General features: G+C 36.9%; 1 protein-coding gene across 5 annotated transcripts in view; it reads right to left on the reverse strand.

The window, feature by feature from the left end:
• Window positions 1-16,019, reverse strand: part of astn2 (astrotactin 2) — a 579,161-nt gene that overhangs the window by 260,223 nt on the left and 302,919 nt on the right. For all 5 annotated transcript variants that reach the window (XR_015489895.1, NM_001442877.1, XM_087251058.1 and 2 more), the window contains 1 exon segment: window positions 2,485-2,631. Coding sequence is in view for 4 of the 5 variants with exons in the window: in NM_001442877.1 (NP_001429806.1) it covers window positions 2,485-2,631 (147 nt within the window). In the remaining variant the exon portion in view is untranslated.

The following is a 16,019-nucleotide window of genomic DNA, read 5'->3' on the forward strand; positions in this document are numbered from 1 at the left end:
TCATTCATTCATTCATTCATTCATTCAACCATCCATCCATCCATCCATCCATCCATCCATCCATCCATCCATCCATCCAACTAATTCATTCATTCATTTATTCATTCATTCATTGATCCCTCAATTAAAAGATTGATTTAATCATTCATCCATCCATGAATCCATAAATTAATTCATTTCTATCTATCCATCCATTCATTCAATCATGCATCCGTTCCAACAATACATTTATTTATTTAACCATCTATCCATCCATCGATGCATTCATTCGTTTATTCATTCATTGCTTCATCCATAAATCCATCCATCCATAAATTATTTATTTTCATTCATTCATTCAATTAATTCATTCATTTAATCATTCATTCATTTGTTCATTCATTCATTCATTCATTCATTCATTCATTCATTCATTCATTTATTCATTCATTCATTCATTCATTCATTTTTTTATTCATTCATTCATTCATTCATTCAAACTAATTCAAACATTCACTAATCCATCCATCCATCCATCCATCCATCCATCCATCAATTAATTGATTGATTCTTTCATTTATCAATTCATTCATTCATCCATCAATTCATTCATTTACTTTTCCATCTGTCAATTCATTCATTCGTTTGTTTGTTCGTTCGTTCATTCATTCATTCATTCATCTATCCATCCATTCATTGTCTATCCATCCATCCATCCATTCATTCCAATACATAGTAATCAACTTCTTTACAAGAGCTGTGGTGTGCTGGGCACTTTATGTTCATTAAATAACCCCATAAACAGAAGGCCTATAGCAAAAACTAATAATAAATGAATGCAGGTCTAAGAGCAGTGGAGCATGTCTGAAATGAGTTTGATAAATGTGTGGAGGGAGAAATAAATAAATAAATAATGTCACTTCTAATGACCTTCTGAATACAGTAAGAGGGAATCAGCTCCAGAATGTCAGTCAATGGTTTAATGAGAAGCCTGACTGTGACCTCCACTGATCCCAGACTAAAGGACCATGTCGACACTGATGCTAATTTTACAACAGATGCGGAAGTTATATGCAGAGAGTGGGCCTGTAAAACGGATCTGACATTTTATATAATTCTATAAAAAAGTAAAAACACAACAGATGGAGACTGTGACCCTCAGGACACCTATAAGAGAACATATTACAAATTACCTGGAAAGCATGCTAAAGATATGTTAGGTGTGTGAGTGTGTGTGTGCGTAATTGTGTGTGTATATGCATGTGTCTATGTATGTATGTATGTATGTATGTATGTATGTGTGTGTGTGTGTGTGTGTGTGTGTGTGTGAGTATGTAAGTATGTGTGCATGGGTGTGTGTGTGTGCATGTGTGTGTGTGTGCATGGGTGTGTGTGCATGTCTGCGCATGCATCTGTGTGCATGTGTCTGTATGTGTGTCTATGTGTGTGTGTTTGTGTGTGTGCATGTGTCTGTGAGGGAATTCATGTGTGTGTGTGTGTGTGTGTGTGTGTGTGTGTGTGCATCTCTTTATCACTGCATCTTTCTACCTGTGTGTGTGTGAGTGTGTGTGTACGTGTGTGTGCGCGTGTGTCTGTGTGTGCGCGTGTGTCTGTGTGTGCATGTGTGTGTGTGTGTCCATGTGTGTGTAAAATTGTGTGTGTGTGTGTGTATATGTGCAAAAGTGTGTGTGTATGAGCATGTGTGTGCGCATGTGTGTGTGTATATGTATGTGCACATCTCTCTATCTCTGCGTCTCTGTGAGTGTGTTTGTGTGTGTGTGTATGTGTGTGTGTGTGCATGAGTGTGTGTATATGTGTGTGCACATGTATGTCTATGTGCACATGGCTGTGTATATGCGTGCGCAAGTGTGTGTATGCGTGCAAAATTGTGTGTGTTTGTGTGTGCGTCTCTCTATCTCTGCGTCTCTCTATCTGTGTGTGTGTGTGTGTGTTAGTTTGTGTGCGCCTGTGTGCATGGGTATGTGTATATGTATGTGTATGCGCACGTGTGCGTGTGTGTGCATGCCTGCGTGAGTGTGTGTGTGTGTTTTGGTCATGTTTGCTCTCTGGGGGTTAAATCAGCTGACAGTGTCTCTGACAGATGCTCCAGCATCTCTCCACTGCAGAATCAGCATCACGTGGCTTTAATTGGAGGTGTGTGTGGGACAGAAGATGCTGAGTGTATTCTGACCTCTGTTTGCACACACAGCGAGCACACACACACTCACCGCTGTGCACTGCTACAGTCAAGCTCATCATACAGAAATCAGGGCTCTCTATAGGCCAGGACACACCAAGTGGACAGTCATCAGTCATTCTTCCTGCTGGTGTGTTGCTGTGTTTCACACGTCGCCTCTCATTGGGTTAACATCGGAGCTCGTTAATAAATAAATATTGAACATTTTGCTACAATTATTGCTTTGATGAGCCTACTGTGATGCAGCACAACGTGTGTCTAATGCACTGAGATCTCCGCAGAGCTTTGCCTGTCAGTACTCCGCTCACCGTCAGCGATGAAGTGTTCAGGAACGTGCAGGGTGACTTTGACGCTGAGCGTACAGGAGGTCTGCGTGCCGTACACCACCGCCACCACACACGTGCAGACGGTGATCAGGGTGAGCGTGGCCTTGCTCATGGGACTCTGCGGGCAGCCTGTGGGAACAGACACAAGAGCTTGATTATACGGATCGAGCTCCAGTGGTTAATTCATATGACGTCACAATCAACTTCAAACGGACCCCTCGCTGAGCCCTGCATCAACCACTGCCACCTTCAGCCACCACCACACAAGCTTACAATGCAAAACTATCCTTAAATGAAAGCCTGTAAGCGATTTAATTTATTTATTTTGTCATCCTTACCCAAGGATGCCTTTCTAAAGCCTGATTTATACTTCTGCGTCAAGTGACCGGCGTAACCGGCGTAAAACGCATATTTTTGTCTCCGTTTTGACCTTCTATCCACACTTCTATCCATCCGTCCATAAATTCATTCATTCATTCATTCATTCATTCATTCATTCATTCATTCATCCATCCATCCATCCATCCATCCATCCATCCATCCATCCATCCAACTAATTCATTCATTCATTCATTCATTCATTCAAACAATCAACATAATCTATTAATCATCAATCCATCCGTCCATAAATTCATTCATTCATTCATTCATTCATTCATTCATTCATTCATTCATTCAACCATCCATCCATCCATCCATCCATCCATCCATCCATCCATCCATCCATCCATCCATCCATCCATCCATCCATCCATCCAACTAATTCATTCATTCATTTATTCATTCATTCATTGATCCGTCAATTAAAAGATTGATTCAATCATTCATCCATCCATGCATCCATCCATAAATTAATTCATTTCTATCTATCCATCCATCGAAAACGGAGTCTTTCGAAAACGATGACGCGTTTTTTTGTCATGTGACACTCAGTCATGTTACTAATTCGTTTACTTTATTTTCGTTGTGATTATGATTTTAGTGATGTCGCCCTTACTGTGAGGGTAAGCAGCGTCATCAGCAGGATACTGTTCTTTAAAGCGCTCCAGTATATCGGCGTATTTGTTTTGGCACGTCTCCCAGTCTACATTTCCACTCTCTTTTGCAACTTTGTATTCATGTGTTACTCGAAGCAGCAACTCTACTTCATTGTCAGTCCATTTAAAAAACTCTGTGCTTTTCCTTGACATTTTGCCGCAACGTTTCAAAGAGCCGGAAAGAAAATAAACGTCAGCCGGAAATGACGCGTGACGAAGCGTCTTACGTTTCACGCATGCGCACTACAGGTTGAAAGCATTGGTAGTCGTTTCAGTGTGGATGACAAAGTTTTGGAAAACGAATAGAAACGACAGTGTGGACGTGAAGCGTTTTTAGAGGAAAACTCCGTTTTCAAATTTATCCGGATTAGTGTAGACATGTCCTCTGTTTGTCTGCATTAACACTTCTGAAACGCTAGTTGGCAGTGAGGTGTTAATGTTTCTCTGTGTCGAGTTTCTTCGCGGCTTTTTTTGCTTTTCCTGAACACTTCCGGGATGTACAAGTGGCTCAAACTTGCTCATTTTGAGGCAGGAACCGGCGGACGTGCAACAACTTTAACTATGAGGTAAACACAAAACAAAACTTTCCATCCGGAGCTCCTTCACGGGACTCCACACTTGTAAACAATTGCTACATCGGGCTCGCGGCATTCGCGTGGATCTCGGTCCCGCCCCGACTCGTCAGCGCTACCAAGCCGACCAATCACAGAGCTTGCGCTACACGTTGTTGCGATGTGTAGTTACATTTTTTTGAGAGGTGCACGTCAGCCACGCCGTCGGCCACGGTGAAGGGCTATGCGTCAGCGCCGTAGCATACGCCGGTGTTTGACGCAGAAGCATAAATCAGCCTTCAGCGCATCACTGCAGTTTCTGGCAACAATCGGCGCTGTGGTCGTCATGGTTGAATACAGGCAGGGCTTTACATTAACAGGTGTTAGACAGCCGCTCCCACTAGCCACTTTGGCAGGTTGGAAATAATGTTTACATTGTAGTTTTCTTAAAGATGGGTTCGACAGTAAGGATGGCCCAATATGCGTGCAAATGTGATATTAGAATCGACTAGCACCACTGACAAAAACAACTGTGTTCGCGCGAGCAAAAGCAGCTTATGAGAGGCTGATTACTCGTGCGCACAGGTGATGTGATGCGCGCGACTGTTAAAAAGCGTGCACGCTCCCGTTTACTTGCGCGAAACAACCGTGCGTAGAGGAAGCACAACTGGTGCGATCGATTCTCTTTGAAATAGACTGGACAGAAAGCGATGCTCTTGTAAGCAGCAATCCTTTTGTAAGCACACTGAAAAAAAAATATTCAAAGACGATTCCTTGGATTTACTCAATTTTTTTTTACGTTAAGTAGTTGTAAAAAAATTATTTGGGCTGAATTTAAGCAAAAAAATTAAGTTGAACATTATTAAACTTAATTTGTTTGTTTAAATTCAACACAAATAAATTGTTTGCAACAGTTCTGCATGCAACACTTTTTTCAGTGCAGCAGCAGAGGTCACTGCTTTCGTTTTACTTATTCTCAGGCATGTGATCATCCTTTCATTATCACTCGTGGTATGTTTCACCTGCTTTCTTTTGCTTACAGTTATTTTGTTAATAAAGTTTAATCATCATCCTTTGCAATAACGTTGCTTTAATATGAGATGAACTCATATAACCGCTGATCTGGGACCTTTAGCCAGGACAGATTACTGTGCATATGTTAGACATGACAATAGATCTTTTTTAATGTCAATTAAAAAAAAAAAAAAAAAAGGTTTTGTCGAATAAAAGTGCACGTATACTGCTATATATTTGCTTGTTTTGACACATTTAAAATGTCTTGCTGAGAAATAATAATTTATTTTGGTGTGGTCAGAGATAAATTTGGCAATCCTTAATTTTGAGCCCTAAAAAAGTCATGTGAAATAAAAACCAATCGCAATGCGACACAACCCATTTGCTCATGCTCAGTGAGCTAGCTCACACACAACACACACACAAACAGTGAAATGGAAGAGGAGGCAAGTGGACAACACAACATCTAAATCAAGTCATTTTAGCATGTCAAAGTCTCATTTATTAATACAAAATATATTTTCCAAGCAACAAAATTGTGGCTAGTGAAAATGGCAAGTGGCTATTAATGTTGGAAATCTACTTGCCACAGTGGCTGGTGATCAAAAAATTTAATGTAAAGCCCTGAATACAGGTAAACATACTGTAATGCTTGTCTTGCAGTAACTCTGCAATACACATCATATGCGTCATTTTCTTTCCACTAAGTCGGGACGTTCCCTCTTGCCCTATTCACACAGGGCTTTCAGCTTCAACGCTTGACTGAAGGCGTGTCTGAAGTTGGGGCGATCATCGTAGCAGCGTCACCCAATGAAATTCAGTCAGCAATAGGCCACTGTCTAGCTCAGGGGTGGCCAATCCTGTTCCTGGAGATCTACCCTCCAGCAGATTTCAGTTGCAACCCTTATCAAACACACCTGTCTGTAATTATCAAGTGGATTTCAGGTCCTAATTAATTGGTTCAGGTGGGTTTGATCAGGGTAGGAGCTAAACTGTACAGGAAGGTAGATCTCCAGGAACAGGATTGAGCACCCCTGGTCTAGCTGGTGCATTTGCATACAGCGATCTGATTGGCTGACGCTTCCGTCAGCGCTTGAAAAGTTGAGCTAGTCCCAAACAATGAAATTCAGTCAGCAATAGGCCACTGTCTAGCTGGTGTATTTGCATACAGCGATCTGATTGGCTGACGCTTCCGTCGGCGATTGAAAAGTTGAGCTAGTCCCAAACAATTAAATTCAGTCAGCAATAGGCCACTGTCTAGCTGGTGTATTTGCATACAGCGATCTGATTGGCTGACGCTTCCGTCGGCGCTTGAAAAGTTGAGCTAGTCCCAAACAATGAAATTCAGTCAGCAATAGGCCACTGTCTAGCTGGTGTATTTGCATACAGCGATCTGATTGGCTGACGCTTCCGTCGGCGATTGAAAAGTTGAGCTAGTCCCAAACAATTAAATTCAGTCAGCAATAGGCCACTGTCTAGCTGGTGTATTTGCATACAGCGATCTGATTGGCTGACGCTTCCGTCGGCGCTTGAAAAGTTGAGCTAGTCCCAAACAATGAAATTCAGTCAGCAATAGGCCACTGTCTAGCTGGTGTATTTGCATACAGCGATCTGATTGGCTGACGCTTCCGTCGGCGATTGAAAAGTTGAGCTAGTCCCAAACAATTAAATTCAGTCAGCAATAGGCCACTGTCTAGCTGGTGTATTTGCATACAGCGATCTGATTGGCTGACGCTTCCGTCGGCGCTTGAAAAGTTGAGCTAGTCCCAAACAATGAAATTCAGTCAGCAATAGGCCACTGTCTAGCTGGTGTATTTGCATACAGCGATCTAATTGGCTGACGCTTCCGTCAGCGCTTGAAAAGTTGAGCTAGTCCCAACTTCTGCAGCGAGCAACACCTCTGAAGCGGCGCTTTTAATAACTAATGACAAATAAAGGACAACTACGGACGGAAAAAACATTAAATACACTATTGCTGAAACCAATAATGGCTATGTCATAGATAATTTCAGTCCTCTTCATACAGGAAGAACACCTGATGTAACAATTAAAAAATAAAAATAAAAAACATAGACAAGGTCCTAGTGGTTTGTGAGGACAGCCTGACTATAAATTGAATCCCCGAGCTCCCTGCAGAGTGGGTGTGGGAGTGAGAGTGTTTATTCCCATGTCTCAAAAGCTCCTGGATGACGATCTGATTTATGTAACAGGAAGAATAGCTTAGGCGTTCAACAGTAGCGATTTATCTGGGGTGAAACTAAAGCTCCTGTCCTCCTCTGTGGGCTAAAATCTTCACATCTAGAGAGAACTAACAAACAGGCTTCGAAAACCACAGTAAAGATCAGATCCTTTGAATATTCTGCAGGAGAAAGTGAAAGAAATAACAAACAGGCAGCAATTAATGCCAATGTTATTCTTAGAAACACATCTGCGACCTTCAGAAATCATTCAAATCTGTTTGTTCTAGCCTCTAATTAGCTGGGAAGTCCTCTTTTATTGTAAGACTTCACTGATTTATATGCATTGAAACAGATAATTGTCATCATTATCCAACATGACACAGATTTTAGCACTGGCCTAAAAAAAACGCACAAGTTGACTTGACAACAACAAAAAACACTTGAACGTATAATTAGCTTTTCTCATTTGCTCATAAGCGTTTATTAATACTTAAAGTACTTTTTTAAACTCAGCAACACAACTGAATCACACTGACAAATAGTCCATTTTAGTCCTGGTCAAATGCACATTTTGTTGAATAAATATAAACTCTATATTAATGCTGCACAATATAAAAAAAATAAATAAATAAATAAAAATATGACATTAATAATAATAATATTAATCATAATATATATATATATATATATATATATATATATATATATATATATATATATATATATATATATATATATATATATATATATATATATATATATATATATATATATAAATAGTTGAAGTCAGAATTATTAGCCCCCTTTACATTTTTTAAATATTTCCCTAATGATGTTGAACAGAGCAAGGAAATTTTTACTGTATGTCTGATAATATTTTTTCTTCTGGAAAAAGTCCTATTTGTTTTATTTAGGCTAGAATAAAAGCAGTTTTAAATTTGTTAAACACCATTTTAGGGACAAAATTATTAGCCACTTTAAGCTCTGTTTTTTACCGATAATCTACAAAACAAACCATCATTATACATTAACTTGCCTAATTACCCTAACCTCCATAGTTAACCTAATTAACCTAGTTAAGCCTTTACATTTCACTTTAAGCTGTATGGAAGTGTCTTAAAAATATGTAGTAAAATATTTACAGTCACCAAGGTAAAGATAAAATAAATCAGTTATTAGAAAAGAGTTATTAAAACTATTATGATTAGAAATGTGTTGAAAAAATCTGCTCTCCATTAAACAGAAATAGGGGAAAAAATAAACAAGTGGTCTAATAATTCAGGGGGGCTAATAATTCTGACTTCAACTGTATATATATATATATATATATATATATATATATATATATATATTCTACGTCACAATCACGCCCCCACAAGAGCAAGCTTCTGATTGGTTAACGCGGCGCGAATGTCAGATTTTCGTACTCGAGAGATTCACGCGAAACGCTTGTTAAGCGCGTCAAACACGCAAACGCTCAATTCGCCTCGCGCATATCGCGTTATTTGCACCGCGCAATTTGCGTAATTCGCTCCGCGCCATTCGCACGTATCATGCCGCAGGATCTCTATTCGTGCATTTGCATTGACTTAACATGTAAATCAATGGAGCTTGACGCGCGTTCCTCGTCTGGTGTGAACGCAGCATTAGAGTTTGAGCATGCGATATACTGTGCGGTGCTGTGAAAAGGGGCGGGATTAAACAAGATTATTAGACATTCAAAAAAAGCGAGCGATTGCTCCATGTTTTAAATTTCAGTCCAGAGAGGTCATGTTTTGATCTTCGATTGGTCTCACACAGTCAAGTGATGCGATTTCGCAGGTCAGAGTTCACCAAGCTTGAACTTTGCACTGGAGCAACCTGAGAACTTGACGGTCTGAGAACAGTCTGGCGCATTCGCGTGCGTGTGAATGGAAGTCTATGGGAGGAAAAGCCCAGTATGACCGCAGCTTAAGACATGTTAATACACGCCTGTCAATCAATTCTGTGGGCGGGACAGCCACACTTCTATATGTTGTTGTGGTCGGTCTCAAAATGGGAGGGATTTGGATCCTATTTTAACGTCAGGACATTTAAAAATAAAGAGTTATTGGGTTTCTATCACTCCAAAACGACTGTGGACACACTATACCTGCATACAGTTCTGTCCAAACAGCTCAGAAAAGATGATTTTCATCATAGGTGTCCTTTAAAGTTCTTTTTCTAAACTTTCAAAACAGAAAATACCTTTTTTTTCTACATTTACTCCATCAAAACACACTGAATCCAATTCAAAATCCAGTCATTTGGTCAACGTTTTTCACTGTTTGTTCTAGTCTCTAATTAGCCGCAAAGTTAAGGCTTACAGTATATGCAATGAAACAGATAATTGTCATCATTATCCAACATGACGCAGATTTTAGCATTGGCCTAAAAATAATACACACCAGTTGCTTGGAAACTGCAATGATACACCCAAATAAGTGTTGGTGAGAGCTCCCGGTGGGGTGAAAGTAACTCTTCTTCAAGTAACTCCAAGAAAGCTGAGATTTCTGTAGGCTGTACGTCTCGCAGATGCTTGTGTTTGTTTTGTTATCCTCTGAGAGGTCACACCTGGCTCCTTCTTCACAGCGCAACATTCACAGTATCTCACGTCTCTTCCAGAACAATCTGTTCATAACTGTAGCCGTCGGTGCACAGCCTACCATTATTAGCACAAACTCTCCACTGGAGATCCGAAAAGATGATATTTTCCAAAAGCAGACGGCGAATGCTGAGCAAGTGGACTGGAAACAGGTGGCGGTGGACACAGGTAAACACAAAGTGCAAAATAAACAAAAACCGAAATGAAATCACCATCTGGAAGAGTTCCTGAACTCGCGAATAACTGGGCTACTCGCAGAAACGGGATATTGAACACATTGTTTCAGGGATCTCACAATGCTGGAAAGCTATAGGGGGATGGACCAATAGTAGAGTTTCTAACTTCAGTACGAACACTTGAGAAATATCTATATTTAATAGCATTATTGACAAAATTAATAACATAAACTAACTAACTAACTAACTAACTAACTAAATAAATAAATAAATAAATAAATAAATAAATAAATAAATAAATAAAAATTTATAGATAATAAAATAAAATAAATAATTAAAAATAAAATAAAATACATAAAAATAAATTAATAAAAATAGTGAAATACATAAAAATAAAAGTAAATAAAAATAGATAAATAAATATGAATGACTGAATAAAAAATAATAAAAGAAAATAAATCATAATCATTAATAAAAATAAAATACATAAATAAATAAAAGTAGACAAACAAACAAACAAACAAACAAATAAAAAACTAACTAAATAAAAAATAAAATACACAAATGAATAAAAGTACACAAAAAATAAACAAATAAATGAATGAATGCATGAATTTAGTAATTAAAAATGAAAATAAATAAAAATAAATTATTAAAAATAAAATAAAATACATAAAAATAATAAAAATAGCAAAATACATAAAAAATAAAAGTAAGCAAATATTATTATATATAAATATTATTTTGCTATTTGTATTAATTTATTTTATGCATTTTATTTATTATTAATCATTTATTTTTATTTATTTTATTTTTATTTATTTATTTTAAATAAATAAACAAACAAATTAATGTACGAATGAACAAAAGATCGGATGAACAATTGATTGAAAAAAGTTAATTAATTAATAAAAATAAAATACAAAAATAAATAAAAGTAAGTAAATAAATAAATAATAAAAGTAAACAAATAAATAAAGAAATAAATAATTAAAATCGGAAAGGGGGCAACCACTTTTTCACACCCATGTAAATTCCAAACCAACTTTAATGGGCTAGAAATAATGTAGTGCATCTAGAGTTTGTATAAATAACATATTCATGATACACATGCATTACTCATACTGACCACTAATCTAGAATACATCACCCATATTTGTCACCTTATAAAGTGTTTGCAAGCATTAGCTTAAAATGTCAGTGCTTGCCAAGATTGAAATGCATTATTATTTTCCCTGAACTACAGTATTTTGCCAAGGGAAACCTTTTATGCTAAAAAAAAAAAAAAAAGAAAAAAAAACATTGTGTTGAATTGTATTTGAAAACTGATTCATATGCGTGACTAATGCATAATATTGCATAATGTGAGGACTACTGCAGTGTTTAGTCATTTAACAGTCAGTGAAATAATGGGCTACAGTGACACATCTTTAAGTGTGAAACGGCCTGCAATCACTGTCAAAGAACTAAGATCACATTAGCATATTATATGTAGCAGCACAACAGCATATGAAGGCTGAACATACACACGCATGCAAGAACACACACACACACACACACACACACACACAATGTCTCTCAGGTTTCAGAAGTGAATGAGCAAGTCCTTGACAAAGCTTAGCAGAGCTTCACACTTGTGTGTCCTTCACACTCTGTCATGCTAGAAAACGTCTTGAACACAAAACTCAATAACACCAATGTCTGTACAATAATAACACTCAAATACACACACGATTATAACATGGCAATCCCTGATCAGACACAGAAACACACATACTGTACAATATACTGTATGAGCCCAGCCTGATTCTCTTTAATTTATGCTGTAGGTTTAATGTAAGAAATAAATAATTAAATGACAGTGTTCCCTACTGTGAGCATAATCAGAAGATCAACTTATTTATTATGGAAAAAATTCATTCATTCATTCATTCATTCATTCATTCATTCATTCATTCATTCATTCATTCATTCATTCATTCATTCATTCATTCATTCATTCATTCATTCATGTTCAGGTCAGTTCATTTAGTTTAGTTTAGTTCATTCATTCATTCATTAATTAATTAATTCATTCATTCATTCATTCAGTGCAGTTTATTCATTCATTCATTCGTTCGTTCGTTCGTTCGTTCGTTTGTTCGTTCGTTCGTTCGTTCGTTCGTTCATTCATTTAATTAATTAGTTATTTAATTATTTCACTTCAGTTCAGTCTTTCAGTTCAGTTCATTCATTCATTTTTTTAGGTCAGTTCAGTTAAATAATTAATTTATTCTTTCAGATCATCAAACTAATGTAAATATTGGTCAAAGAACACAGTTGTGCAGTTTTGAAATGAAGGTTTTTTTAATACTTTTGGAAAAAAATACAATACAAAACTACCTACAGCCCAGTTTGAAAAAGTGCTTACCCTCTAAACCTAAGCCCAATCCCAATTACGTATTTATTTATTTTTAATTCAACTTGCAATGAGTGCATTACAGTGCTGTAGAGGTAAATATTTTTTAAACAAGTCAAAACAACTTAAAATACAATAAATACAAATAAATAAAATAAAATAAATAATAATAAATAAAAAAGTTAAAATAATTAATTAAATTAAATACATAAATTAGAAAATTTCTAATAAATTACATGATAATTAAAACACATTATATATATATATATATATATATATATATATATATATATATATATATATATATATATATATATATATATATCTAGTTAGTTAGTCAGTCAGTCAGTCTGTCTGTCCGTTCGTTTATTTATTTGATTTTCCCAGTGATAGATTGCAGTTGGAAGGGGATCCGCTGCGTAAAACATATGCTGGATAAGTTGATGGTTCATTCCGTTGTGGTGACCCCAGATTAATAAAGAGACTAAGCCGAAAATATTTATTTATTTATTTATTTATTCAAAATGTTTATTTATTTTACACCTATTTCCAAATATTGAACACTAAGGAAAAAGATACAGGATAAATTTAACTGCTCATATTTTGTCCGAGGATAACACACACACATGCGCGCACACACACACACACACACACACACACACACTAGCAAGCCCACACATATGCATGCACGCATACGCACACGCGCACACACTCACACACACACACACACACACACACACACACACACACACACACACACACAAACACACACACACACACCACATTTATTTTTGCATGTGCTCACAGCATCCTCTTATAGAGTAAAATGGAAAATGCACGGCTGAAGAAGCTCAGAAGATCAAACCATGTCTGAGAAATCAATAAGCCCTGTTCTGTCCCCTCTGCTCTGATCTACCAGGTTTGATAGTGAGCACGTTTCTGACAGCTCTTTTGATTCTGATCAGCATAGTTACACTGAGACATTTCCTCAGCAATGTGTTCCTTTCAACTGAGTCTGCAAGAGCAAATACAGTGAATGAATGAATAAGTGAATAAATACTTGTGTGTGAGAGAGAGAGGTAATGAGTGAGAGAATGAATGAGTGAATGGATGAATTAATGAACTAATGAACGAATGAATAAATGAATGAATGAATTAATTCATTAATTAAATAATTAATTTGTTTTAATAAGTAAATGAGTAAGATAATTAATGTGTGAAAAAATGAGTAAGTGATAAATGAATGAGTAAATGGTTGAGTGAGTGAAGGAGTGAATGACTGAATGTTTGAATTAATGAGTGAATCAACAAGTGAGTGAATGAATTAAAAATATACAAATTAACGAGTGAGTGAATTATTGAGTGAGTGAGTGAGTGAGTGAGTGAGTGAGTGAGTAATTTAATGTGAAAATTACTGTGAATGAGTGAGAATGAATAACTGAATGAGTAAGTGAATAAATAAGTGAGTGACTGAGGGAGTTTGTGAATGAATGAGTGAATGAATTATTGAATGTGTGCATGAATGAATGAATGAGTGAATTAATAAGTGAATGAGTAAGATGATTGATGCATGAATTTATGATTGAGTGAATGAACAAATGAGTTAATTCATTAAGGAATAAATTAATGATTAAATTGTTGAGCGGCTGGATGAGTGAGTGATTGAATAAATGAGTGAGTTAAATAAATAAATGAATTAAAGAGCATGTGAATGAGTAACTGTGTGAATGAGCAAGTGAATGAAATAATGATTAAGTGAATTACAAGAGAGTGAATTAATGAATGAATAAATAGATGAGTGCATTAGTGGGTGAGTGAATGACTGACTGAATGAATTTGTGTGTGAATGAATGAAAGAGTGGGCGAAGCAGTGGCGCAGTAGGTAGTGCTGTCGCCTCACAGCAAGAAAGTCGAATGTCGCTGGTTGGAGCCTCGACTCAGTTGGCGTTTCTGTGTGGAGTTTGCATGTTCTCCCTGCGTACGTGTGGGTTTCCTCCGGGTGCTCAGGTTTCCTCTACAGTCCAAAGACATGTGGTACAGGTGAATTGGGTAGGCTAAATTGTCCGTAGTGTGTGAGTGTGTGTGTGAATATGTGTGGATGTTTCCCAGTGATGGGTTGCGGCTGGAAGGGCATCCAATGCGTAAAAACCTGATGGATAAGTTGGCGGTTCATTCCGCTGTGGCAAAAAGGATTTATAAAGGGACTAAGCCGACAAGAAAATGAATGAATGAATGAATGAAAGAGTGAGTGCATGAATAGGTGAATGAAAATGTATGAATTAATGAGTGAGTGCATGAACAAGAGAGTAAACGAATTATTGAATAAGTGAACAAGAGAATGAATGAAATTATGCATACATTAACGAGTGACTGAATGAACAAAAGAGTGTGTGCGTGAATAAGTGAGTTATTGAAATATTGATTCAAATAGTGAAATAATGAATGTAATAATGAGTGCATGAAGGATTAAGGAAACTGATGAATTAATGAAAAAGTTAGTGAGTGAGTGAATAAATGAACGAATGGTAGAATTGAATGCATGAATGAATGAATGAATGAATAAATGAATGAATGAATGGATGAATGAAAGAAAGAAAGAAAAAAAGAATGAATGAATGAATGAATGAATGAATGAATGAATGAATGAATGAATGAATGAATGAATGAATGAATGAATCAATGAATCAATGAACGAATGAATGAAAACCACCATTTTTTTGTCTGCTCTAAAAATAAATTATCTTCTGACTTATTCCAGCTATAAGAAAGTTTTAAGTTAGTCCTCAGTGTTTTTTAGCTCTTTTTAATTCAAACTCCAGGTGAAAGTGGCGAGCCTGATCATTTAGAAAAGTATCAGCACAACTCTCAGTCTCAGTTGTATGAATCCAGGCCTGAAGCTGGAGGACGAGGAGCAGCTGGAGAACTATGAGCAATAACAACAGTGATGCTTGCCTGGGGAACAGCTCTAAATATCACCGTCTCAAGACCTTCTCTAAAAGCGGAAAGTATAAAATAAGTCCATTTCATGCTTTCAAGTGGATTACAAAAAAAAAAAACAAGCAGGAAGTAAAAATATGATGCCTGAAATAAAAGTGTGTTTGTCAGCTTACGTGGAACCTTCTGAACCGCATCACTAGAGAAAGATGCTACCGTCTGCAGGGTGTTGGAGATTCAACATACAACACCAAGGTAAAGTGTGAACTCGAATCGCGTAGAGGTGAAACTATTTTATAAAAGCTCAGGGAAAAACTTTTCGGTTTTTGACAACACCGCTGCCATGTAAACATAGCCTCAGTATCAAGGGAATGCAGGATTATTTGACTCTGGTCATGTTTAATCAGTTTGGTCACTTATTTTTAGGCATGGACCTCTAAAAACAACGAGCCTTTTTAAAACTACATACAGTAGAATGTGTGTACAGATTTACTACAGGGTGATCGTGACATCTTGGAAGACATTTATAGTTTTGTAAGGCAGATTGTGTTGTTAGATCCATCATTGTGCGACTAAGTGGAGTGAGAGTGATGTTGGAGTGAAC

Source organism: Danio rerio, chromosome 5 (genome assembly GCF_052040795.2).
Source record: "Danio rerio strain M-AB ecotype USA chromosome 5, GRCz13ab, whole genome shotgun sequence".
Classification (NCBI taxonomy): domain Eukaryota; kingdom Metazoa; phylum Chordata; class Actinopteri; order Cypriniformes; family Danionidae; genus Danio; species Danio rerio.